General features: G+C 48.0%; 1 protein-coding gene across 14 annotated transcripts in view; it reads left to right on the top strand.

The window, feature by feature from the left end:
- Positions 1–24518, top strand: part of LRRFIP1 (LRR binding FLII interacting protein 1) — a 146940-nt gene that overhangs the window by 74496 nt on the left and 47926 nt on the right. For 5 of the 14 annotated variants that reach the window (XM_027117218.1, XM_027117254.1, XM_027117264.1 and 2 more), the window contains exons 2-4: positions 5045–5131; positions 16482–16526; positions 17145–17195. In XM_027117218.1, coding sequence (XP_026973019.1) covers positions 5045–5131; positions 16482–16526; positions 17145–17195 — 183 coding nt within the window. Of the gene's footprint in view, positions 1–5044; positions 5132–16481; positions 16527–17144; positions 17196–20531; positions 20571–24111; positions 24172–24518 lie in introns of all 14 variants that reach the window. The other 9 variants (XM_027117278.1, XM_027117259.1, XM_027117276.1 and 6 more) reach the window with 3 other exon arrangements.

Genomic DNA, 24518 nt, shown 5'->3' with positions numbered 1-24518 from the left:
TCACGTCATCCTTGAATGTCTCAGCGTGTATCTCAACAAAGATGTTGTTGGGCCAGGAAAGGAGGATTTGGTGTCCGGAGCTACGCCTGTTCCAGAGCCCCTTTCGAGGACGGTGGGCCGAGGGACGAGCAGCTGGACCGGCCCGGCCACCAAGCTCTGGGTGGGAGCGCGGCCCTGCCAGCGTCGTGCGGTCACAGCGAGCAGGCCGGGGGCTAGTAGCCAGTGGAAGACCCGCTGACCTTGACCTCCAGTGGGAGCTGAAGGACGACGGCTGACAGCCATCGCGGCGTGGGGAGGGGGAGCCTGGGAAGTCTCGTTTCCCAAACCTTGCTTTACAGGCCTGTGCAGTTTATCGTTTGTGCCCTAAATGCCGTCTCCTTGGCCCCATCCTTTCCCTTCGGCCACTGTCGTCTCCCTTGAGGTTGGGAGCGTGGCGGGGAGGGGGTCAGGGTGGAGAAATGCCCCACCTCCGAGGCCGGAGGCGTCAGCAGACCGTGTGCCCGGGTTCGGGTTTGGGTGAGTGGCATCCAACGTGGCGCGGGCTGGCTCCTGGGGCCGCGTGGGCCTCCTCAGGACCCTGGGCACCTGACGTTCCCTCCAGGGCCCTCTCGCCTCTCCGCCCGGCTTCGCCCCCCCCCCTGCCCCCGCTCAGAAGCAGCCTCTCCGTACTTCCCGGGTCTCATGCCGCCCTCCCCACCCCGCCCCTGGTCCCCACATTCAGCCAGAGCCACGTTTCTAAAGTGAAAGTCAGACCCCGCTGTGCTCTGCCTTCTTCAGACCCGTCAGTGGTTCCGCGTTCCTTCAAGATGAGGTTCCAGGTAGCAGGGCTGAGGCTAGCGCAGGCAGCCGGGCCCTCGGGACTCCGCCGCCCCGTCCTGGCCCCTTGCCGCCCGCCCCCTCGCCTGGCCTTCTCCTCTTTGCCCCTCGGCGTTGGCTTCGGGCCCCCGTCCTCCAGGACGCCTTCCCGACACCCGGACGGGTTACGTTCTCCTCCAGAGCAGCCCCAGCACGGTTTCTCACCCACTGTAGCACTTGTCACTTGTACATGGTCCCCGAGAGCTTTGTGTGCACCCCCTGAGACTGGGGCCCCAGACTGCACGTTGAAAGTCCTTCCCCTGCAGTCTCGGCAGTGCTGCGAGGCCTGGGCTGGAGTGCTGGTGGCCAGGAAGCTGCAGTCCCCTCCAGGCGAGGGACAGAAAGTGAAAGTGTGCATTTGGAGACTCAAACAGTGTGACCTGGCTGTGACCTCAAGCGTGTGAGTTTATATTTTACAAAAGCGTCAGTCCACAACAGATTTGTCCTGCATCACCGAAGCCCTGGCCGGGGGCACATCGACCCCTGGAACTGCTCGGTTGATGGCTGGCAACTGGAGGGCAGGGCTGGGCCTCCCTGGAAATTTTGGGGGGAATGAACTCGTGCCTGCAGGTCACCAGGGTGGACCATCGCTATTTTGTACTTTCTGTTCATTGAACGACTGACTGATCTTATCAAACATTTCCCCTGATGCTGTCTTAAATGAGCATCATCGGTGATGCTCTGTGTCTGGCTGTTTTGTGTTCTTGGCAGTGTCGGCGTTTTAGAGTGAATTGTGTTGTCAGAGCTCTGTGTGGTTTTTCTTTTAGGCATCTCAGGTTGTGTTGGGGTTATTCTGCTGATACTGGTTTTGTGCTAATGAAGTTGGCTGTGCATAGGTTTTGTGCCCCTTCAGACGTTGGCTTGTGTATCTGTTAGCTTTTAGCCAGAGTCCCAGAGCAAGCATGGTTGTTACCACTTCCTGTGTTATGAGAGCCTTGTTCTCCACATATGAGTCATATAAGAATCCTGTGAGATGGAGGTGCTTCACATGGCAGTGACTGCAAGCATTTGAAACTGTACTGAATTACTTATCTCCTTTCCACATTCTAATCGAAGGTGAAGCTTGACCATATCGATCTGTCTTCAGGGTTGGCTAGCTCGTGTCCTCACAGGGAGCTTGTCCTGTAACTTCATTCATTCATGTGGTCCCTTTGTCAACCCAAGCCCAGGTCCCTCAGGTTGGGGGTTGTTCTCACGGACAGGACAGACATGCTGGGTGGACGTGAGGACCAGAGAGGAGGTGGGCCATGACGGGAGCCCTTTGCTGGTGGGTAGAGGCCCACCAGGGTAGCTGGGGTCTGATGGGACATGATTTTGGAGGCCTGCCAGTCTGGTGGGGAGGCCGTCTCAGGTGGCAGGGACCACCTGCTCAGAGAGGTGGTCTCTTCGAGGATCTTTGCTCCGGTCCCAAGAGGAGTTTGAGCAGAGGAGAGGGCTGGCCGGACAGGCTGGGGAGGAGGTGGGCGTGCAGGGGCTCGGGCTCCTTAGTCACAGAGGCACCCACGCTGTGTGAGCAGGAATCATCCCAGACCTCACCACCTCATGTCAGTCGTCTGCTGATGCAGGACAGATACCCACAAATGTGGCAGCTTAGAGCAACACACGCTGATTATCTCACAGTTCCCGTGGGTCAGGAGTTTGGGCACAGCCTACTGGGTCCCTCTGCCCAGGGTCTCCCGAGGCTGCAGTCAAGGTCTCGGTCAGGCTGCATCCGTTCTGGAGCTCAGAGTCCTGTTCCCAGCTTACATGGTTGTTGGTGGCATTCACGTCCTGCTGTTGCGGGACTGAGGTCCCATTTTGCTGCTGGCTGTCAGCTGGGCCGCTCTCATTCTTTGTCATGCGACCCCTCACAGGCCCTCTCGCACATGGCAGCTTGCTTTTGCGAGGCCGGCAGGAGTCTGTCTGACCTCCAGGCCCACTTTTCCAGGGCTCACCTGATGAGGTCAGGCCCACCCTGGAGCTCTGTTTTGATGAACTCAAAGTCAGCTGACGAGGGACCTTCATTACTAGTGCATTTCTCTTTGCAGTATAATGTAACCCAGTCACAGGAGTGACATCTGTCATACTCACCGTTCTGGCCACACTCAAGGGGAGAGGAGAATGAAGAACACGTACAGCAGTGACGGGAATCTCGGAGACCATCCTAGAATCCTGCCTGCCACACGCCTCTCTCCCCTGTCCCCCTCTGGCAGCCCCTCCTGCTTCCAGCCTCTTGCTCACGTTCTCACTCCTCCACCCGCCTCTTCTTCCTCCATGCCCTCCCTTCTCTTTTCCTAAATCCCCTCACTGTTCCTCACCGCCCCCTCCCCAAGCTGATGGGCTGTGGCTGCCTGGTCCACACCGGCTTAGAACCTGGGCCAACAGCCAGGGAGCCCAGGAAGGGCTGGAGAGGCAGCTGCGCTCAGCGTGGACGCAGACCTCTTGCTGGCCCGTTGATGAGGCTGTAGGTAGTCAGTGTACCCAGATGTCAGTCTATCAAACCTTCCCCTCCCCTCCCCTCCTCTCCCCTCCATTTTGGCTGGATCTTTTTATAGACCCTGAGCGAGTGGCTCATCACACAACGTAACATGGTTTAGAAAATTGAAAATGGCAATGAGGTATCAAAGTTCTGATGCAGTTGTGATTTTTGACATCCTTGATTTGAAGGACCTGGGCTTGGGTTGATAAGGAAACCACATGGGGCTTCCCTGGTGGCGCAGTGGTTGGGAGTCCGCCTGCCGATGCGGGGGACACGGGTTCGTGCCCCGGTCCAGGAGGATCCCGCATGCCGCGGAGCGGCTGGGCCCGTGAGCCATGGCCGCTGGGCCTGCGCATCCGGAGCCTGTGCTCCGCGGCGGGAGAGGCCGCGGTGGTGAGAGGCCCGCGTACCGCGAAAAAGAAAAAAAAGAAACCGCATGAACGAAGAGGGTTATAGAATAAATTCCTTATGAGGACATTAGCTAGCTAATCTTTGACAGATCAGCTGTGGTCAATTTTCAACTTAGATTAGAACTTAGAAGACGAATTTGTAGTTCTGTGTAATGTAATTGTGGGGTGAGGGCGAGGGACGTCCTTGACGTGAGCAGCCACGGTCCTGGTGGGAGCCTGCGGTACAGGGTGCCTGGCCTTTGGGAAGAAACTGGACAACAGGACATTTGGACCGCCTCACTGCTTGCTGGCCCCAATGACCACATCAGAAGCACGTGGCCGTCTCCAAAGGCCCCGTTTTAAGATGACCTAGGGAACAGCGAAAGCTGTCAGAACTGTTGGAAGAATCACAAGTGTATTCCCATAAAAAATTAAGTGGAAAGGATGGATTTGTTTGACACCAGAAAACCTGGATCCTGGTCCCCTTGCACCGTTCACCTCGCTGGGCCGTTGTATCACCTGCGATAATGAATAAGCTCGAGATTTGTAGAATGAGAAACAGGGCTCAGGTGCCAGGTCCGACGACGTCGGTTGGTCCTGGTCAAGCGTCTTACATGCTCTTGAGTAGAATAGGGAAAATCAGCTGCAAGTTGACAGGTAGTTAAATGGAGCCAGATTTTGTTTCAATGTAACAGCTGGAACCACTCTGCTCTGGTGGAAGATGTGTTGCTTGAGAAAAGATGGGCTTCCCAGGGCTCAGGTGCTGAAGGGGCAGCTGGGGGGCAGCGGGGAGTAGTGAGGGGTGACTGGACAGGAGTTCTGGAAAGCAGGGGCAGAGTCTCAGCCCTGTGACCTTGGACAGGTCTGGTGGCGTCTCCGGGCCTCTGCTTCCTGGTCTGTAAAGGGAGGGGTTCAACCAGTGACCTGGGGTCTTGTCCAGCTCTAGTGCTTTGCTCCGTGCACTAATCTGTCATCACTCCAGAGGAAGGCAGACCGCCCAGCCCTGCCACTTATGGGCTGTGTGACCGTGGGCGCCCTACCCTCTCTGTGCCCTAGTTCCCTTATCTATTAGCTGGGTATGGTAACACCATCTCCCCAATAGGGCTGTTACGAGGAGTCCACGGCATAATATACACGAAGCCCTCAGAATAGCACCCACTGGCATTTAGTAAGGGGTCAATCGTGACTACTGTAACTATGGTGACTGTGATTCCTGGACCCTTTTAACGCTTACAAGTCTGTGTTACTATTTATTAACCTCTGAACAAGAGCATCATGGTTAACCGTGTCCTGGACAGGAGCCGCTGGTCTGTCTCCTAATGCCATCTCCGGTCTGTTGCAGGCGGAGGCCAGGCTGGCGGCAAAGCGTGCGGCACGAGCAGAGGCCCGAGAGATCAGGATGAAGGAGCTGGAGCGACAGCAGAAAGAGGTAACGCGGGGCTCCTCATCGGTTCTCGTGGGAGGGTTCCTTCCAGGCAGAGCGGGCCGCACGGGGGCACCTGCCCCTCTGCTGTTGCTCTCAGTTTGAAGGCACCTGTGCCTGTGACTTTGGTTCAAGGTCAGGCCAGGGCATGGCATAGCATACAGATGCCAGATGGCCCATCCTGGACACTCAACCTGTCGGATCCTGGGACGAGCCTGTGCACAGAGCACGTGCCCACGTGGATCTCCCCGGCCCAGCCTTCTGGCCAGGAGCCAAGAGGTGCTGGCTGTGGACTTGAGGTTCTAGCTGTTGAGCTAGGATGCCCGTCCTCTGAATTAAAATGTGAAAGCAGAACAGGTTATTATTTATTTAGGCTAAGCAGTCTCGTTTAAAATGCTTCCCCTGTGGTTTTTACACTTTTTCATAGGTTTCATGAGGCCTGAAGCCCATGTGTGATACAGAGAACAGAATACACACTGGATGAAATAACCAGGATAGAAACTGCCCTCCTGGGAAGGTGGACAGTAATGTGTTTACACACCTGTTAATGCTGTTTGCTACTTTCGTTCACCACCTTGAGCCGCAGCCAGAAGCCACGTGGGCAGCGTGAGGGCTCTTTCACTCGCAGTTCAAGGGGTGGGCTTCCCTGTGACCTTGAAGCCCACGCAGCGCACGAGCGAGTCCCTCGCCACGGTCTCCGCCTTCTCCCGTGGGCCTCGGCCTCGCGGGGTCTGGGGAGCAGCCGTGCCAGGCCCACCGGCGGCTCTGCTTGTTTGAAGGTTTGAATGTATTGTGTTGGAGAGGCGGCCAGCTGCTTTCCCCAGGGATGATTTTTGTACTCACAGTCTGGCTTGGTTCAGGTAGCCCAATTTTCAAAGTTGAACCAGTGTCTTAAAACTTGGGAGATTTCAGTTAAAGTCTGGATTTCCAGTTTCTCCTAAAACCACTGCAGTTTCTGCCAGGTCCCCAAGGTCACGTTCCCTGTAGAGGCGAGGTGCTCACTGTTGTTCCCTGTGGGGTTTGCCACTCCGCGTGGACGTGTGTACTTGGGGCGAGGGGCGTGGCCAGGCTTGAACTTGAGGAGGAAACCTCTCCCACGTGGCTCCAAGAATCTGTTGAAGGTTACTAGAAACTCAAGCCCAGGGGGTTAGTTAGGAGAGTCATACTTGGGTCCTGATGACAGGAGGGCGGGGGCCCCGGAGTGATGGGGATGGAGGGGACATGTCCCTGAGAGAAAGGCCACACAACACGCCGGCGGTGATGTTGGGAAGTGGCCCGAGCAGAGGGGCAGCCACACCTCGACCGTATTTTAGGCATCACTTGGGGATGTGAAGAAGAAATACTTCTATGGGGAGAAGTATTTGGACTGGAAGGTGGAGAAAAGGGACAGGTGTTGTTGTTTTGTAGACCTTTGTCACTTAACCTGTCTGAGACAGTGTCCCCTGGGCTTTGGAGATCACCCTGACAGCAGCCAACAGCCGGGCACCAGACTCTGACATAAAGAGTCCTCGTTGGAGACCACCTAATGGAATAGTTCTCTTAGCCTGGACTGGTTTTTAAGTTAGAGATTTGATTGATTGATTGGTTGATTGATTGAGCCGAGCCGTGTGGCTTGCGAGATGTCAGTTCCCTGACCAGGGATCAAACCCGGGCCCCAGCAGTGGACCGCCAGGGACCTCCCTAAGTTAGAGATTCTAAATAGCAAATTGATTTTTCAAACGGCCTGGCATCAATGTCTGTTTAGAATATTCCTGTCCATTCAGTGGCTACTTGCAAAGCCCCCCGTGTGTAGGACACTGCCAGCCCCTGCCCTCTGCTTTGGAAACCAACTGGCAGGGAAGCTCGGGGGTTAATGCAGTGGCTTCATCACAGTTTGCGAGGTGAGGCTGCATTCTCCAGCGCCAGCAGAGGCTCATTCGTTCATCTGCATCCCCTCCACCCCCCAGTCTTTTTCATATTAAGGCCTTAAAAGAGCTGTAAGAAGAATTTTTCAAAATACATTGTTGCCCCTCCAGGTTTTGCCACATTTGACTGAGTGGCCGCCTGGTAGTGTTTCTGGTGGCCTGTGGCTGTCCCCTCCGCTCTGTTGTTGGAGCTGGACCACTGGACTCGGGAAAGATGACCTTGAACCTGTCAGGGGGCCTGCCTTTGGTTTTCTTGGTGGTGTTATCAATGATAATCATTTTATCATTTGTCTCACAAGTGAGAGAAAGTTCCTCTCACAAAGGTAAAATTTCTACAAACTCAAGTCCAAAATGAATTGCATAGTATATGCATACATATCTGTCTTCCAAATTATAATATATTCTAGCCTTAATTATGGGCAGAATTGAATTAAATATATAGTTGATAACAAAAGCAGCCTGTCACAGAGTTCTTTGGCAGAAGTTCTTGATTTAGAAAATGAAAGTTAAGAGGAATTCGGCTAAGTAAGAAACCATTTATTTGAAGGGCCTCCTTTCAAAGCAAAGCACCCTTTTCCCCCTTGGAGTCAAAGAAAGTCCCCTCCCATTGCATTTAATTCTGCAGAGTGATCTGCTGCTGAACTCCTGCACTTCAGTTGCAATATTTCAAGTCGCAAAACTGCAGTTGCTACCCAAAGATGGGAAACTAAGTCAGGGCCATTTAATCTTGGTATCATTAAATGGGCATTGGGTGTCGGTGGGGGGAGGGGGTGATCGTGTGGAGGGTCCCCCCGCCGCCTGCCACGCCAGGCACAGCCCTGCCCCTCACAGCAGCCTCACCAGGCCCTGGGAGCCCCACTGTGCTCTCAGGACAGGGACTGAAGTATCCTGGCCTGGCAGGAGCTGAGATTCAAGCCCAACTCCTGTGCACCGTGGCCTGCCCTGGGGTGTCTGGTACCTGCTAAGGACCTTGGGCTTTGCAGAGAAAATCTGATTAAAACCTGGGAAATCCGATTAAAAATGCCATAGTTTGCCTCACTCGGTCAGACACACAGTGTCGTTGGTTAGTAGATGGCATTAGAATCTTGAAATTCTTTTTTTTTAATTTATTTTATTGAAGTATAGTTGATTTACAGTGTTGTGTTAGTTTTTGCTGTACAGCAAAGTGATTTGGTTACACATATACAAACATTTTTTATATTCTTTTCCCTTATGGTTTATCACAGGATATTGAATGTAGTTCCTTGTTGTTTATCCATTCTCTGTCTAATAGTTTGCCTTGAAATTCTTTATTCTTGCGGTAAAGACACTCGGGTGGTTCACAGGGATGAAAATGTTTTGTCGTGATTCAAGTTCCGTGGAAGGTCTCGCACAAAAGCAGTTTGCTAATTGGGTGCCCTCAGCATTCAGCCACCGCAGAGATGCTTTCAGACGTGGGAACACGTTTCCAGGGACCTTTCTCAGGATCAGGCCATGTGCCTGATGGCTCAGCCCCACGCTGGGAATTATCTGGGTGCAGAATGACACCCTGGGTGGGGGGCCCGTATCAGTCAGGCAGGAAGCAGAGAAAGTAACTCCGGGCAGCACGGTGGGTGAGTGCAGATGCTGAATGAAGAAGCTGCAGGTGGGGAAAGCCAGGACAGGCAAGAAGGCCTCATGGCTGATGAGAGTCAGATGGCGGAGGCCTGGAGGATGCAGAGAGGGCCCCGGCTCTGCCCGGTGGTTTGTATCGATGTGTGAGCCCAGGAGCACTGACTCACACAAAGGACAGTTTTGCTATCGTAAATTCGGTGTGCTTGGGACAGGAGCGCATTGCCATTTAAAGCGTATGTCTGCTTCCTCAAAAAAGGGATTTGAAAGGTTTAAAATAAAATACGCATATGTTTTATTCGTAGTCAGAGAGAGATCTGGGGTGGGGCGGGGGGCCTGGCAGGGACCTCCTGGAGCCCCTGGCGTGTGGCGGTGCCGGGACTGGGTGCTGCCACAGTCTGGAGAGGGGTCTGCCCGGGTTTTATTGACAGGCGAGGAAGACGGACCTTAATTAGACAGCTTTCCCAAAAGCTGAGCGAGTGGCTGGCCAGGATTCAGATCTGGACCTGGAAAAGCTGCAAAGCTTGGAGGCTTCCCATTACATCCTCTGCCTCCAGATCAAGTGTATGACCAACAGCGAAAACAAAGGGCGGCGTCAGTGTGTCACCCTTGGGATTAACCTTGGCAGAGGGCACGCTGCCACTCGCCGCCAAGGCGGGGGAAGGTCCACGTGGTCCTTAGCGTTTTGCAAGCAGACGTGCACCTTGAAAAACAAGTTTTTTCCTTGGTGCTGATTCAAGGCTTGTCATATAAACACAGAAAGGACCTTTGTGTCCACTGAGTGTTACCGAGAACACGGGAGCAGCAGCTGTTCGTCCAGCTGATTCTTGACGTGACCCGTGTCCTGGGCTGGGGGAGGGGGCACGAGTGGGCCCTTGGGTGCGCGTGGGCGTTCGCGTGCACATCTAGAGAGAGGAGACAGACAAGCTTGCAGGTTTGGGGACGCGCTTTTAGGACTGAGGATGGTGTACAGACAACATCCCTCGGTCTCCCCTCTGCATATCACATCTCCGGGCCTATTATTAGAAATAGCACCACAATCTGAGGTTATACAATCTGATAGCCCAGGCACTGGCATTTTAAGTTGTTGATTAAGTGGAAATGAATATGCTTTGGAAGACCCGTGTTTAACTAGTAGGGTTGATATTTTGGTGTAAAAATTGAGAAACACAATCCCTGTTTGCACCGGCCGGCGAGCCACCCTGTCTCTGCACAGGTGCTTCTGAGCAGGACCAAGGCTTTCCTTAACAAGGAGGTCAGCTCGGCTGCAGGCAGACGTAGGCTGTGAATGCCTGGAGAGCAGTGACCGTCGCTGGGGGCTCAGGAGAGCAGGAAGCTGGCAGCACCACTGGGGGGTGTCAGAGATGGGTCATGGTTGAAGCCACACTAGTGCCTGGGACCCTCCAAGGCCAGCATGAGAGTGTCATCAGTGCTGGAGGAGTGTAGACCTGTCATCAAGCCCCAGCAGGCCCTGAGGACATGGGGGCCTCGAGCCGGCTGCAGATCTATCCAGATGGCCCAGGCACCCCAGCCCTCCTAGCCGCCCACCGCACCCCCCAGAATGGTTCTTTTCACCCGTGCGGATGGTGAGAACCGACTATGTTAGCTGTGCTTGGGGGCTGTTTCAAAGATTATGAGCTCCTTTTTAATGGATTTATTCAGGAGAATATGTAGATATTCTTGGGGAAATCTGAGTGAACCTTTTACTTTGTTCGAGAACCTACACTAATGGAAAAAAAAAATGGTGGTATGATGCCCAGGTGATCTCATGATGGTCAGAGTGCATCTCTTGTTGCTACTGACCTGATAAACATTTCTGTTGGAGGAACAATGTTCAGTAGTCATAGTGTTGAATACATTGATCTGTGCTCACCCACGTAGGACTAGAAGCACCGAGTCTCAAGCCTTGTAGGTGTGGCAGTGCCTTGGACAATGCCTGACTCAGTCAAAGTTTTGTTGAATGAATGAATGAACGGATGGGTAGAGTAGACATCTCAGTCTTACCTAGAGATTACTACAAAATTAGGAGGAAGCTCTAGAGCAAACAAATATGTCAAGGTACGATAATAAGCTTTTCAATTTTTTTTCAGTTATATTCCAGTGATCACTCCATTTGGCTGGAATTTTCCTGGTATTCTGTTTGTATCTGTTGAATTTTCCACGTATTCTGCATGAATCCGAATGTGAAAGCCTCTTTCTTCACTCTTTGTGAATTTGACCAGATGACTTTCCAATTAAATTTCTGTACTTTTTTGTTAAACTTTGATCACGGTGAAAAGAAATTTTAAATTGAAGATGAAGTTCTTTTTCCCATTCACGGTAACAGGTTATACAAACTTCTGCATTAGAATAGTAGCAGGATTCTTGTAGACTTGTGTGGACATGCCTGTGTTTCACCAATATATCTAAAATAGAATGTAAAATCTGTTATGAAATTACTGATTATTTCAATGAGGCTTCAAGAGGTTTTTTTCATTCATATTTCACCAGTTTTCACCTTTTTTCCAATATGGCTTTTATTCATATTCCTAGGTACTTACAGAACCTTTCTTTCCGATGTTTATACTTCTGTAACTGGATTTTATATTTCTTTCCCAATTTCTTTTGCCCTCCTCTATAGATCTATCAGGTTCAAAAGGTAGGCTCTTCCTTCTTTATTTTCTAATTTGCATGTACTCTTTTTCCCTTGCCAACGACCTGGTCACCTTTCAGAAATAACACCTTTGATTGAAAACTCATCGAAGTTCTTACTGCTTCTTTTACTGCTTTATTTATGAATCGGTTTGAACAAGAATGCTTAGGTCCCCACTTCAGCCCACACGCAAAGCAGCCGTCAGCACACATTTCTGTGTACTGAAAGCTTTTCCCATCTCCCTTTTCTCAAGAAATTAGAAAATCGTTGAAGAAGAAAAATTAACTCTAAGACAAAATAAAAATCACACCTCAGAGTTTGGAAAACCTTTTGAAATCAGATATTTAAAAAGAAAGATTATCCTCTCATATAATTTTATTAGAAAGGGTTTAAGCTATCAAGGCATATTACCATACATGAGGAGATTATTACATACTGATTTAAAATCTGAGTAAAAAAAGAAAATGCTGATATAACAGTAAAATCCAACAGCTTAAAACACACCTGCCTTCTATCTCCAATATTCTCTGTTTCCTAGTATTTTGTAAAAGCAGCTGAGGTTTAGAAATAAATGCACTGAGCAGGCCAGACACAAAATAAAGAGGAAAACAACCAAGTCAGTGACTCCTGATCCAGCAATAACGAAGGAAGGAGTAAGCGGTTCCCTGAGAACTTACAGAAAGTGTTTACAGTGAGTCTTTCCCAAAAATGAATTGTTGTTACTTACGACACCTATAATAGCTTCGTGTTTACAAATTTATTTAGTTTACAGATAAAGAAGGACTATATTTGCCTTTGAGAGCAACTAAGGAAATCAAAGCAAGGTGACTTAATTTCGTAGGGTAGAACATGCCGACCCCTTAAACACCCTCTATCAGTAAATGTAAAATTCTGTTGTTGGATTCCTTCACCAGCTACAGTTCCAAATTGCCTTTCCTTCCTGCCTCTCTCACTCTGCGTAACTACTGTCCCCGAGTGTTAAGAAACCAGTTAAGTAGGTGCCGGAATCTGTTTGGACTTCGTTAGTTTTTGCAGGGTCCACTTGGAAATGTGTATTGAAGCTAGAGCTCCAACCCATACACAGAGAATCTAGGTAGGAATTTCATAGGTAAAAGACAAGGCTGGGGGCTTCCCCGGTGGCGCAGTGGTTGAGAGTCCGCCTGCCGGTGCAGGGGACACGGGTTCGTGCCCCGGTCCGGGAGGATCCCACATGCCGCGGAGCGGCTGGGCCCGTGAGCCATGGCCGCTGAGCCTGCGCATCCGGAGCCTGTGCTCCGCAACAGGAGAGGCCACAACAGTGAGAGGCCCGCGTACTGCAAAAAAAAACAAACAAAAAGACAAGGCTGGGAACCATCACAGTATCTGATAGAGCAGGACGTAACTGCCTAAAACCTAGACAAGGGACTCCTATCTGGTCATTTCCACTTTGATTCATTCCCATCTGGTGCTGCATCAAGATTATTTTCCTTTCACCAACTCACCAGGGATACGCCCTTAGAACTTCGTCAGAATGGTCATTTGTATACAAATACAGCTAGAGGGAGCACAGGAAGCCCTCCATGGGAAAACAGATACACATTTTTATCATAAAGATGTGTCCGAGGGAAGGGAAGGCTTTCCTTGTCACGGAGACTCAGGAAACGGAAAAGGAAGCAGTAAGGCGCTGTTCCAGCCCATCGGCTGCATCCATCATGGTTTCTCTCCTGCAGAATCAAAGCTGTTTCTGAAAGTCGAGCACTTCTGCGTTCGTCTGGCTTTTGCTTCCTTCTGCATGACTCGCTGGCTAATCATAGCAGTTTACATGTGCAATATCTTACACTTTCTAGAGTTTGCTGTGCTGTCACTGCCAGCTAACACCAGGACTACTCGTTAACCGCACTTACTGTTGGCAGGGGTGTCCTCCCTCCATGGAATGGCGTGGAGATGCAGCTGTAGAGTTACAGCAGCTGTTTATTAGGCCACCTGTGGACTCGATGAAAGACTTTAAACACTGATTCTTATCTTTGTCCTAAAAAGAGCAATAGGTAGAGTGCAGTATGTGATATGGGTATAGAATTGGCCAAAAAGGGAAATATGGAAATAGAAAATCGGATAACACAGACTTCTTTTGGAATTTACTTTTTGTCAATTTCTGTAGGCCCCCTCCTTTTTAAAAACCACTTTTTCTTTCTGTCTTTGCGGTTAAGCCGTGAGATAAAGGAGGGTTGATGGCATCAAATTTTCATATCTGGAATTTGACAGTGAGAGTGGGGCTAACATGAATTGAATGCAGAATAGCTTTAAGCCGTTGCATTTCACTTAAACGGATGTTAAAACGTGACTTTAGGAAGTGTTTACGTTTATTTCCTTTCTCGATTTATAGTCTAAGGAAAGGAACTTACAGAAAAAGATTTGGCTTATGTGCTCCGGATATTAAGGTTCTGTATTGTTTGACTTTTTAAAGCACTGTTAAATTCTCCCTCCTGCTTTTCTTCTTCCAGTTTTCTGCTTGTTGCCGCCTCTAGGAGAAAGGGGCAAGGCCATCAAAGAGCCATATATATATTCTAAATCTGGCCGCCCATCAAAATAAATGGAAACTGAACCAAACATAGCAGCAGCCTGTTTTGGTCATTGTAAAACAATTTCAAAAATTGTCGTGTACTCTAGCATCCACTTTTTTTCTTCTGATGATAAGCTTTTCACGTGTAAGAGGAAAATCCCATCTGTGTCATACGATAGGGAGGTTTGGATGGTTGTTTCTTGCTTTTCTTATTAGAAATTGAGGGAAGAGTGAGGAGGACAGCAAAGCCCCATTACTTGAGAGTCTACCTGGGTTCCCACCTGAATTTGGAATTGCTGTATTTAGTAACAGTAGTAGCCACCCTGAATCTGCTTTTCTGTTTCTAACTTGGGCGGTTTAACATTGCGGTTTAGACAGGCGAGCTGAAACCATGGAGGTGTTGGCTAAAGAAAACACCAAGCAGAACTTTTCTTCCCTGGGCCAAGACCTCTTCTGCAACAGCCTGCTTGGTCATCTTGCCATCAGTGGCATGTTACAAAGACGTCCACAGCCCAGAAATTCTCGAGGGCCTAAATTTAGCGTGGCTATCAGATAGCTGGAGCAAGTGTACTAGAAATCTAGGGGCAGCACACCATTTCTCCCCCTTTCCTCTGGTGTTCTCCTTCCTGTTGTAGCAGCACGGGAATGGCTTTGGCTTCTCTTAAATCGTGCTTTATTCCTGCAGTACACCTGCTCCGAAGGCATGGACAGCTTTACAGAGGGGCTTGAAAGCTGCTGGGCTCAGTTTGAATTCCTGGTCTCTACGGAGGCCACCCCCTCGCCCCAGGACTGCTTCGTCCTGGGCTCTCTCGTCTTCCCCGAGGGAGCGGGTCGGGAGGCTCTGTCTTCACAGGCTCACAGGCCGCGTGGGGGTCAGAGCCTGACCATGTGCTTCCCTGCTCTGCCTTGGCATGCTACCTTGACCCCGAGGCTTGGCAACCGTTTGGAAATGCATGTCAGAACAGTGTCCTGTGCGATTACCGTTGCACTTCTTGCCTAATTTTCTTTCCCTTCTGTCTGTAGAAATATTATGGGCTGGATACAAAGTGGGGCGACATCGAGCAATGGATGGTAGGCCTTGAATCTGATTTTGAAAAGCGTAAATGGTTTGTAATTGGATTCTTCCACAGTTTAATTACATGGCTAGATCCCTGTTGCACCCTAATTTGATACTGAGTGATTTCCTGCTGGGCGTGCTTGCATCTGCCCTGGTTGTGTACATCCCACGTGAAGCCTGGTTAGAAGGTGCCCTGGCCAGGGCTGGTGTCAGGTCTGTTCAGTAGCAGCTGACTCCTGGAGCTTCCAGGCCAGCGTTTGTGAGGGTCTCCACCCCGACCAGGACCCCGATCTCCTCTGCAGTGGACTCCCCCCTGGGGACACTCAGGCTGGGCGTGGGGCCCCGGCGCGAGAACCTTCCCATGAGCATCCGGTCCAGCCAGCTCTAGTTGGAATCCAGGGGGACGCGTGATGCTGCAATTCCTTCACTCACGATTGCAGTCAGCTGCCCGGTCACCCCATTCCGACCTCTATACTTTGCTGCTGGGTACCCCCCGCCCCAACCTCATCTGCTGTGCCTGAGAAACCACTGTCCTCTGGTGAGAAAATTCCTTTACCTTCTCACCCTGTTTCCTGGCACGACTTAGCTGTCCTCCTTAGTCGGTTAAGAGCTGGCCCGCCCCTCACGATACCCCTGTCCTTACGACCCTCCCAGGGGGAGATCTTGCCCCCTGGCGGGAGGTTCTAGAAGAGGGGGGATTCCAAGAGCTGTCCACTGGTCCCGAGGGAGCACGGCTTCATGGCTCCTGTCATGAATTCATCCACCTGAGTGCTCCCCACCTCTTCCTGTCCTTGTCACCTTGCTGACTGGCCTCATGGACATCATCACGTACCTGTAGCATTTGAGAACCTGACCAGTATGGAACTGTCCTATTAGGTGTCCCTTACACATAAAATAATCTAAGGGAGTATAAAATGACCTAACATTGAGAGATCTGTGTATAATATAAAAGAAAACAGTTGATGACATATAAAGAGCACACAGTTCCTCTATTTAAAAAACTATTAACTTCAACCTCTGTTATGTGTAAACCATCATTCTAGTTTATATGACACAGGGAGATGTACGTTTATCAAGTCGTAAGACACAGTTAAAAGATGTGTCAGTGTTCTATATACCACTGAGAAAGAAACAGAAAGTTGCTAACTATAATCGTGAGCAACTTTGATGATAAGATATGCCCCAACTTCAGAGACGTCCAAATGCAAAATGGAGCACCTTAGAATGCACAAAATATGGTAGATGGGGTGGCATCCGTATTGGATCTCTTACGAAAGTGATTTCTCTTCCAATTCCTGAAGAGAAGTGAGTAAGGTTTTGAACGTAAGAAGAAAAGTAGGCTGATTTAAATGGACCACATTCGATTCGGAAAAAATTAAGACCCTGCTTTTCACCCAACACGCACTTGCTTTTAAAGCCAAAATGAAATATGCTGATTCTTTGTGTGCTTAAGCCCCCCCACCCACTTTTAGAAGAAAACATTTTCCCCCAGTGGTTTAATTGAAGCCTTTAAGCAAAAGCAAAGAAAATATTTGTTTGACATTTATATCAGAAATACTGTTTTGTGGAGTATCTAAGCCTTCTCCTGTGTCTGCCCTAACCTTTCTGTGCTGTTTCCTCCGTTGCTTTGGTAGGAAGACAGTGAGCGCTACTCCCGTAGATCCAGAAGAAACACGTCGGTTAGTACTGTGTTCATTCGTTACCTCGGCGTTTTGACTGAAGTCTGATTTGCAGTTTTAATGGCTGAAATACATAAATTGTCTCTCTATCCATCTGTCTGTATGTATATACACCTATCTATAGATCTGTATCTATATCTATATCTTAATGATACTTATGAAAGAAATTAACTAACACTGATACTGTTACCTAAACAAAGACTGTGAACTCAGCCTTTAGCATTGTGACCTGACTTCGGTGAGGCGAGAGTGAGTGTTTGAAAATTTTCTGAGTTTCATGACAGTTTTAGTGCTTTTTTCGCTATTAAATACCCATGAATAATTTGCAGAGTAATATGCATTAAGCTACATGTTTGTAGGTTACCAGCGAAGTGAACAGCATCACTGTAGTGAAGTTAAAGTCGTGTTATCCAGAAACAGTCTTCTGTTAAGCAGAGGTGCACAAACAAAGCCCTTTTGGCGAAAACCCAGGCTCACGTGCACTGAGATTTTCACGGGGGCCTGATCTGCCCCCCTGCCATGTGTCGGGTCAGCCGCTTCCCTCAGAGCTGGTCACTGGTTTCTCTGTGTCTGTTACATCATCGCCTCATGGTTGTTTTCATCCTTTCTTTTTACTAGGCGTCTGATGAAGATGATCGCGTGTCAGCGGGTAGCCGCGGAAGTCTGAGGGTCAGTAACCAGATGGTTGAGTTTGCATGGTACAGTCTGTGTCCACGCTCCTGGCCCTTCCATCCCTGTGTTCGAAGTTCTTGTTCATTATCCCTGTAGCCTCTGTTCAATGGTGGGATGTCTCTTTGTGATGTAGAGAGATTAGTGATAAGCGTAAGCAGTTTTGTTGTGTCTTTCTCCCCACAGTGGAAGTCCTCCTTTCTTCATGTTGGTCCACATCACAAAACTGCCCCATTTAGAGTAAGTTGCCTCATTGCTAGCGTGGTGAAGGGGAGCACGAAGGCTCATTCTGTCCTAATGGAAGTGCACAAGCTCCCCAGCAAATTGGAATCTCAGTTAAAGTAACTACAAGTTAAAGGAACTATTATTCAGTGATGTTTCCCATAGCTCCTTGAAAGCTGCTGTAGGCTGCCGGTGGAACACCGGGGCACATTGAATCCGTCCAGCCTGAGGTCTCAGGAGCCTTTCCTTTCATCAACTATAATGAAATCTCTTCATCACTGACAGCCTGATGGTTGAGAAACACAAATACACATTTTTCCTTAAACATTCCAAAAATCTTCATAATTATACTTGAAAACAAGGCATGCTTTGGGAAGTGAAGTAGAGAAAAACGTGTTTTGCTTAGTCCTTTAAGTCAGTGAATTAATCTGAGCGTGTCAGGTTAGTTTACCCCTGGATTAAAGCTGCATCTCTCTGCTGGTAATAATTCAGTCTCGACGCAGCCACTCCATTTTACGGAAGGACTGTATGGGGCAGAAGCCTTGTTTTTAATCACCGTGGCAATTAAGTCGTGATGTAACTCCTAGCCTTCTTATACACGCACCAAATGTACATTTAATTTAGCTGTTTATAACAATAAACTATAAAGGTGATACAGTCAGCCTTCCATATACCCAAGGTTCTGCATGATTCAACCAATCACGGATTAAAAATATTCAGAGGGGAAAATTCCACACTATTCATGTAGCATTTACGTTGTATTAGGTGTTACAAGTAATCTAGAGATGACTGCATGTGTACAGGAGGGTGTGCGTAGGTTATATGCAGATACTACGCCATTTTATATAAGGGACTGGAGCATCTGCAGATTCTGGTATCTGGGGGGGGTCCTGGAACCAACCCCCTGCAGATACCGAAGGATGGCTGTACACTGTTGCTTTGCTGTTGACAACTGTCATTGGCCTGAAGCTGCCAAAGGCATGTCCATCGTGGTTTTGCCAGAAAGTTACGGTTCAAAGGTGAAGTCAGTTAAAGAGCTTCCTTGCTATTTGAAACTTTCTCCTTAGCCATGTAGTTGTAACTTCCTCACATACCCTCTGACATGATTCACACGAGAGGAAGTAAGATTTATGTAACCTAAACATTATCAATGCAAAACTCAGTTTGCAGAATCTGTAGACAAGGGTCAGAAATTACAGCTGTCCAGCAGGTGCAGGAGAAGGTCGGGTCCTTGAAACCAAATGAAGAAGATACCTTTTCAAGGAGAAGGGGCGTGATCATGTGAGCACAGGACTCACATGACCGCTGGCCAAGACGTTGGTGAGCTTGACAAGGGCACTTTTGATGGAAATATTGAGGGCAAAACCTGACTGTTTTGGGCTCAAGGGAGAATAGGAGAGATGCAGAAAGAACCCAAACTCTCTTTCAAAACAGCATTTTCCGGGCTTCCCTGGTGGCGCAGTGGTTGAGAGTCCGCCTGCCGATGCAGGGGACATGGGTTTGTGCCCCGGTCCGGGAAGACCCCACATGCCGCGGAGCGGCTGGGCCCGTGAGCCATGGCCGCTCAGCCTGCGCGTCCGGAGCCCATGCTCCGCAACGAGAGAGGCCACAGCAGTGAGAGGCCCCCGTACCGCAAAAAAATAAATAAATAAAATAAAATAAAATAGCATTTTCCATCTGCGATCCTCCTTGAAATTGTATTCAAGATTTTGTTTGTACTTGCATTTTTCTGGGAAAATAATCTGTCACTTTCTTAAGATTCTCAGAGCTGATCCCAAAAAGCTTAAAACTATTGTATTATTAGTGGTTGTTTGGGTGTTTATAGCATTTATTTCATTTTCAACGATTTTAACCAGAAATGAGCTAAATTTCTGTGCTGGACACCATTCTTTGCCAAGATACAAGCCTATTTGTTTTAGGATATAAAAGTTTATGGAGGAGCTCCACAATTAGGGTGCTAAGTAAGAGATGGGGGGAAGGTGGAAAGTCAGCAGTGGATGGGTTTTCGTCGCTAGCCCGGTGGCGTGCTCCCCCGCTCTTTCCTGTGACGCACTTGATCTAAAGAAATAACTCTCGTTAAAAATCACAGACCTTGAGAACTTGGATCCTGGGGATAAGAGTCAAACCTTCTAATTTTTACAGACACAGACCAAGCCCAGAGCAGCGAGGGGGCCTGCTCAGGGCCAGGGTGCTGTGACAGCATCAATCCCAAAGCCCGTCGGGGGCCCGGAAGTGGCCTCTCCTGGTTGGTGGGGGGGCAGGGTTCCCCACTGCGCCTCCCCCGCCAGGGGGGCTCATCTCAGGCCTTCAATGCGTAGGGCCAGTTTCTACTGTTTTTCATATTTTAATATTTGGAAATCTTCCGTTTGCAAAGTTCAAAGACCCTATCTTTTTTTTTTTTTTTTTCCGGTACGCGGGCCTCTCACTGCTGTGGCCTCTCCCGTTGCGGAGCACAGGCTCCGGACGCGCAGGCTCAGCGGCCATGGCTCACGGGCCCAGCCGCTCCGCGGCATGTGGGATCCTCCCGGACCGGGGCACGAACCCGCGTCCCCTGCATCGGCAGGCGGACTCTCAACCACTGTGCCACCAGGGAAGCCCAAAGACCCTATCTTTTATCTCTTGACTTTCTCAAAATACAGGCCTTCTTCACTCCACTGACAGTGATGATAAACCCTTAAAAATGGAAGAAATTTTTTTTTTCTAGCGTTTGTATGGACATTCTCAGAAAACCTAGATTTAGATATCATAAGTACTTAATTTTCTCTACTTAAAAATTGAGAGTGACACATCTGTTGACCTTTTGCCTAATGTAAATAGAATGCTTTAGGTAGAGGAGGAGAAAGGATTGCTCAGACTGCTTCAGATTCCATGAATTAGGGCAACAGCTGCCAGGGAAGTTTCATTTAATGCTAATGGATTTTATGGTAATGCTAATGTAATTGCGTTTGTAAATACATACGAGATTCTAGAAGTCATGAAAATAGTTGAATTTCATTAAGATTTTCAAGATTGCCTGTTTTTTGTTTTATGTTTGTGTTATGCCTTAGGTAGCTTTTTAATTGATTTTGGGCAACTCTTTTGTGTTGTTTTTCTCTTCCATCCCACCTCTGACAGTCGCAGCCTGACTTGGAGTACGGGGGTCCCTACGCTTGGGTGAGACGAACATGTGGCCTGATCCTAATAGTGTTGTGTGGGAGATAATAACCTGTGGCGTTTCCACTAATCTCATGAGCATTTGTACACCTTTGTTTTAAAAGACACATGCCACGCACCTGTTCTTACCTGGGGACTGAGGGCCGGAGGGCAGGTGCACACACCACAGTGAGCTCTCTTCTTCCCAGAGCCTCCTGGGTACAGCTCTGACCCTCATGGGTGGGTCTGGAACCCAGGTGTGGGTGCTTGACCATCTCCCGCACCCGGCGGCCTGTGAGCACCGCTGTCTGCCAGGCTTTGGGGTAGCAGCTGCAGACACCAGATGGGAAGGATGGGTCTTCTTCAGGGAACTCAAATCAGATCAAGAATTCCCAAGCCTCTACATTTCCTTTAAAAGATTGAATTTAAAGTCATTTTATCTAACGAAAAATTGATTATTTTCTAATCTGTATCCTTTCAAATTAAATGTCCCAGATGGCTCTTTGGCCAGAAAGTGCTCTTTGAGAAAGACCCCAAATCCAGTAACAAAAACGAAGCCTTTAGATTTCAATTCAGAATTTCCCTTCTTACATCCATCTAGAAGAGTTTGATCGCCTTATGCTTTCTGAAAACCTGTAAGCTTAAATTACACTAAAAGGAAGAAAAATGTAATCTCACCAGCATTAATCACACTCAGCATTAAAGTGACTGAGCACTGAAATTATTATAGCAGATCATACACTTCTTCACTTGAAGGACTTTTTCCAAAAGGATTTTGTGCTTCATTCATTCCATTGCATTGAAAAAATATCCAGCAAACTCCGGTTTTTAAAATATATTTTTACCCTTAAGATGACAATTAACAGGACCATACATCGGCACAGCACGCTTGTCTCCGGAGTCTCCCGGTGAGGCTGCTGTCCTCCCCTTTAAAACTAGATTGAGTGCATCAAGGATTGCACTTCAAAGCTGTGATTTTGCCTTGCTTATTTTGTTTCCCATCTCTAATGCCCTTGAAGGTGCTCTGTCTTTTGACTCAGTAGAAGAATACCTAAAACCATTCATGAAAATAATAACAGTTGCGTTTTGCATGGTCACGCATGAAGTTGGTTATGCTTTGACAGCACTGCATGGAGTCGTTAGCATTCTGACTAATCACGTTACCATTAGAATAATAGGTTTTGATGGGACATTTATTCTTATATCTGACTTATCCTCTTTTAGAAAATGCTGATTGGTGAATGTCTTTATTTTGTTCTGTCTTAGAGCAGTGCTTCTCAGTGTTACTATATGTAAGATTCACCTGGGGAACTTTTTAAAATGCATATTCCCAGGCCTCCGGGTATTCCGATGTCCTGGGATGGGAAGCACGCCCCGTGAGCAGGATGCAGGTGGTCTGAGGAGTGTTGAAAAACAATTCTGTAAAACAAAGCTGGGTGAACATCCGAGACCTGACTTAAGATGGAGGTGATATATGCCTTCTGTGGACTTTTTATTCTAATGTTGTTACAGTTAATTTTCAACTCTCCTTATTACCCTCTTATGCCACTAAAAACAGCTCCACCCATCTGAATTCAACACAGAAAAACTACCCAAGAGGAGAAAGTTGGTGTGTTATTTAAGAAGGTCACAGTACTTCTCACTACAGAGATGTTGTTGGTGAGGTCTATACATTTGGGAGTACGTTGTAGGGATACGTTCTCTATGACAGAGTTTCATTACAACAGAAAAGTGTGGTTCCACAAAGCCTTAAAAAGAAGGGTTTTTCCTGCATTTTCATGGAAGGCCAGAAGAGAAAGGGACAACTGAAGGAGGGCCTTTGCTCTCCCAACCTTCACCCACTCTCTGCTCTACGCTGCAGGCTAAATGAGAGAATGAGATCAAAAAGGAGAAATCCACCTACAGCCGTATGTATTTTATAAGCACCAGTGGAAAGCCAGAGGCTCTATATATGTAGTACATTTTCTTCCTTATTTATTAGCAAGGGGAAAGTCGTCTAAAATTGATTGACGTTAGCCTTCAATATTAATTTTTTCCAGAAACTAGCTTCTAAACAGATATCAAAGGAATAAGACTGAGGTCTGAGATAGACGAGTCCTTGACATGCAAGATTATTTCTCTCGAGAGAGAAAAAAAGGAAATTAGACTGAATAAAAATTCCTGCCAACCTCCAAAGGTTTTTTTACTAGCAAATTTATTTCAGAAATGTTTTAATATACTCATAGTTTTAAATTTTAATTTTGAAGGATTTCTACATACTCTTTTTCATTTAGAAACTTCGAATAGACTTGCTTTTGAATTGTAACACAAGTAAGTACACAGTTTTATAGTCAGGGTTTCATGAATCTGGATTTATAATCTGCCCGGAAATCCATATATGTATTCTTCATCGACGTCACAGCTGCATAATACGTGCTGAACCGTCTCCCCTCCCCCGAACTTTTAACAAGGAAACGTATCCTGTCCTTCCTCGGTACCAAGCACTTAACCATACAGTCAGCACTGATCTGGGCACCCATTCTAAGCAGCTTTAATCCTCACAATGGCCTTGTAAAGTATTTATTACCATGCACGTTTTCACAGCCAAGGAGGTAGAGAGGTTCCAGTGGATTAAATTAACTTGCCCAAAGTCATATGACAAAGCTTCTACTTGGAATCTGGACTCAGGTCCATGATCCCCTGGCATCTCCTTCCATGTTTAGCAGTTGTGGGGACTGCTCCTCCTTTTTCTGTCTCAGGAGCTGGTCATGTCCCTGACACTTGGCGGCTCTTATCTTGAATCAGCGGAAATTTTCTTATAGATGAATGAGAGCAGTTCTAGAGCCCGAGCTTTGGCTGGGAATTGGGAAGAGAAGGAAGACAAGCATATGCTTAACTTAATCATTCTCTTTTTTTCTGGAGAACAAATTATGAACTCATAAAATATGTGCTCAGATTTCACTTTGAAAAATAAAGTAGGAGGACTGGATGAATGAAAAACTGATAGAGAGGATGTACTGCCATGATAGACATTTTTTCCATGATGAACGTTTGCATTTAATTATAAATTGAGTAGAAGCTCTCTCTGAATCTTCTGAATACAGCTTCATAATGAGCCGTGGTTTTTAAGGACTTCATGCTGAACCAAGAACGCAAGACGGATTGACTCAGGTGGAAGTCATCAGCCCACGTTGCCTGACATCCAGGCTCCTCACAGGCTGGGATTCCCGCATCATCAGCACAAAACTGGAACCAAAAACTGCCGAGGAAATCAAGTGCACCCAGGCCCATGCGCCTCACTCCATGGGGACTTGGCATTTCCTCCTGTCCCCGAGTGAGTGCCCCGTAGTCACAGTGACACTGTGATCCGCCGACGGGGCTGGTTTCTCCTGAGGTGTAGTCGAGCAGATCAGGAGCGTGGAGGCAGCGGGGGGCCTGCCGGGATGTGTGCTACCCTGGCCGTGTCCATCCGCTCCACTCCAAAAACTCACTTTGTACCCGGCTAATTCGTCCCTGCTCATCTGTACCTGTGTCTGCCTTTGTATACTGATGTCCGTTTTTCTCCTTTTCTTCGCTGAAACAGACAAATGGTTATGATGGAGAATTATACGGATCCCAGTCCCTGAATAGAAGATCTGGCAGGGTTAGTAAATTTGCGTGACACAAAATTCAAACAGGTTGCTGCAAAGCTTTTCTAAAATATCGCTAAATTTAGCTTCTTTGGTTATTTTCTGTTACAGTAGTTCTGTGTGTGTGTGCATGATAGAATGAAAGCTAATGTTTTTCAGTTGGTTAGCAATGTTAGACTGTTCGTCTTCTAACATTCTAAGTGTTAAGGTAAGAGATCGACATTGAAAGGAATCTCTTAGGTATTAAAAGGTCGAATTAAGTACTAGCTCCTTCATTATTTTATTGCCCTGGGTGTATGTGTGTAATGTGCATATGAAGTGTATTCCACTCTCAAACATACTTAAATTCAACATTTCCACT

This window comes from Aethalodelphis obliquidens, unplaced genomic scaffold (assembly GCF_003676395.1).
Source record: "Aethalodelphis obliquidens isolate GAN/ISIS:26980383/991018 unplaced genomic scaffold, ASM367639v1 scaffold2, whole genome shotgun sequence".
Classification (NCBI taxonomy): Eukaryota; Metazoa; Chordata; class Mammalia; order Artiodactyla; family Delphinidae; genus Aethalodelphis; species Aethalodelphis obliquidens.
This window is presented reverse-complemented; position numbering and strand designations above follow the sequence as displayed.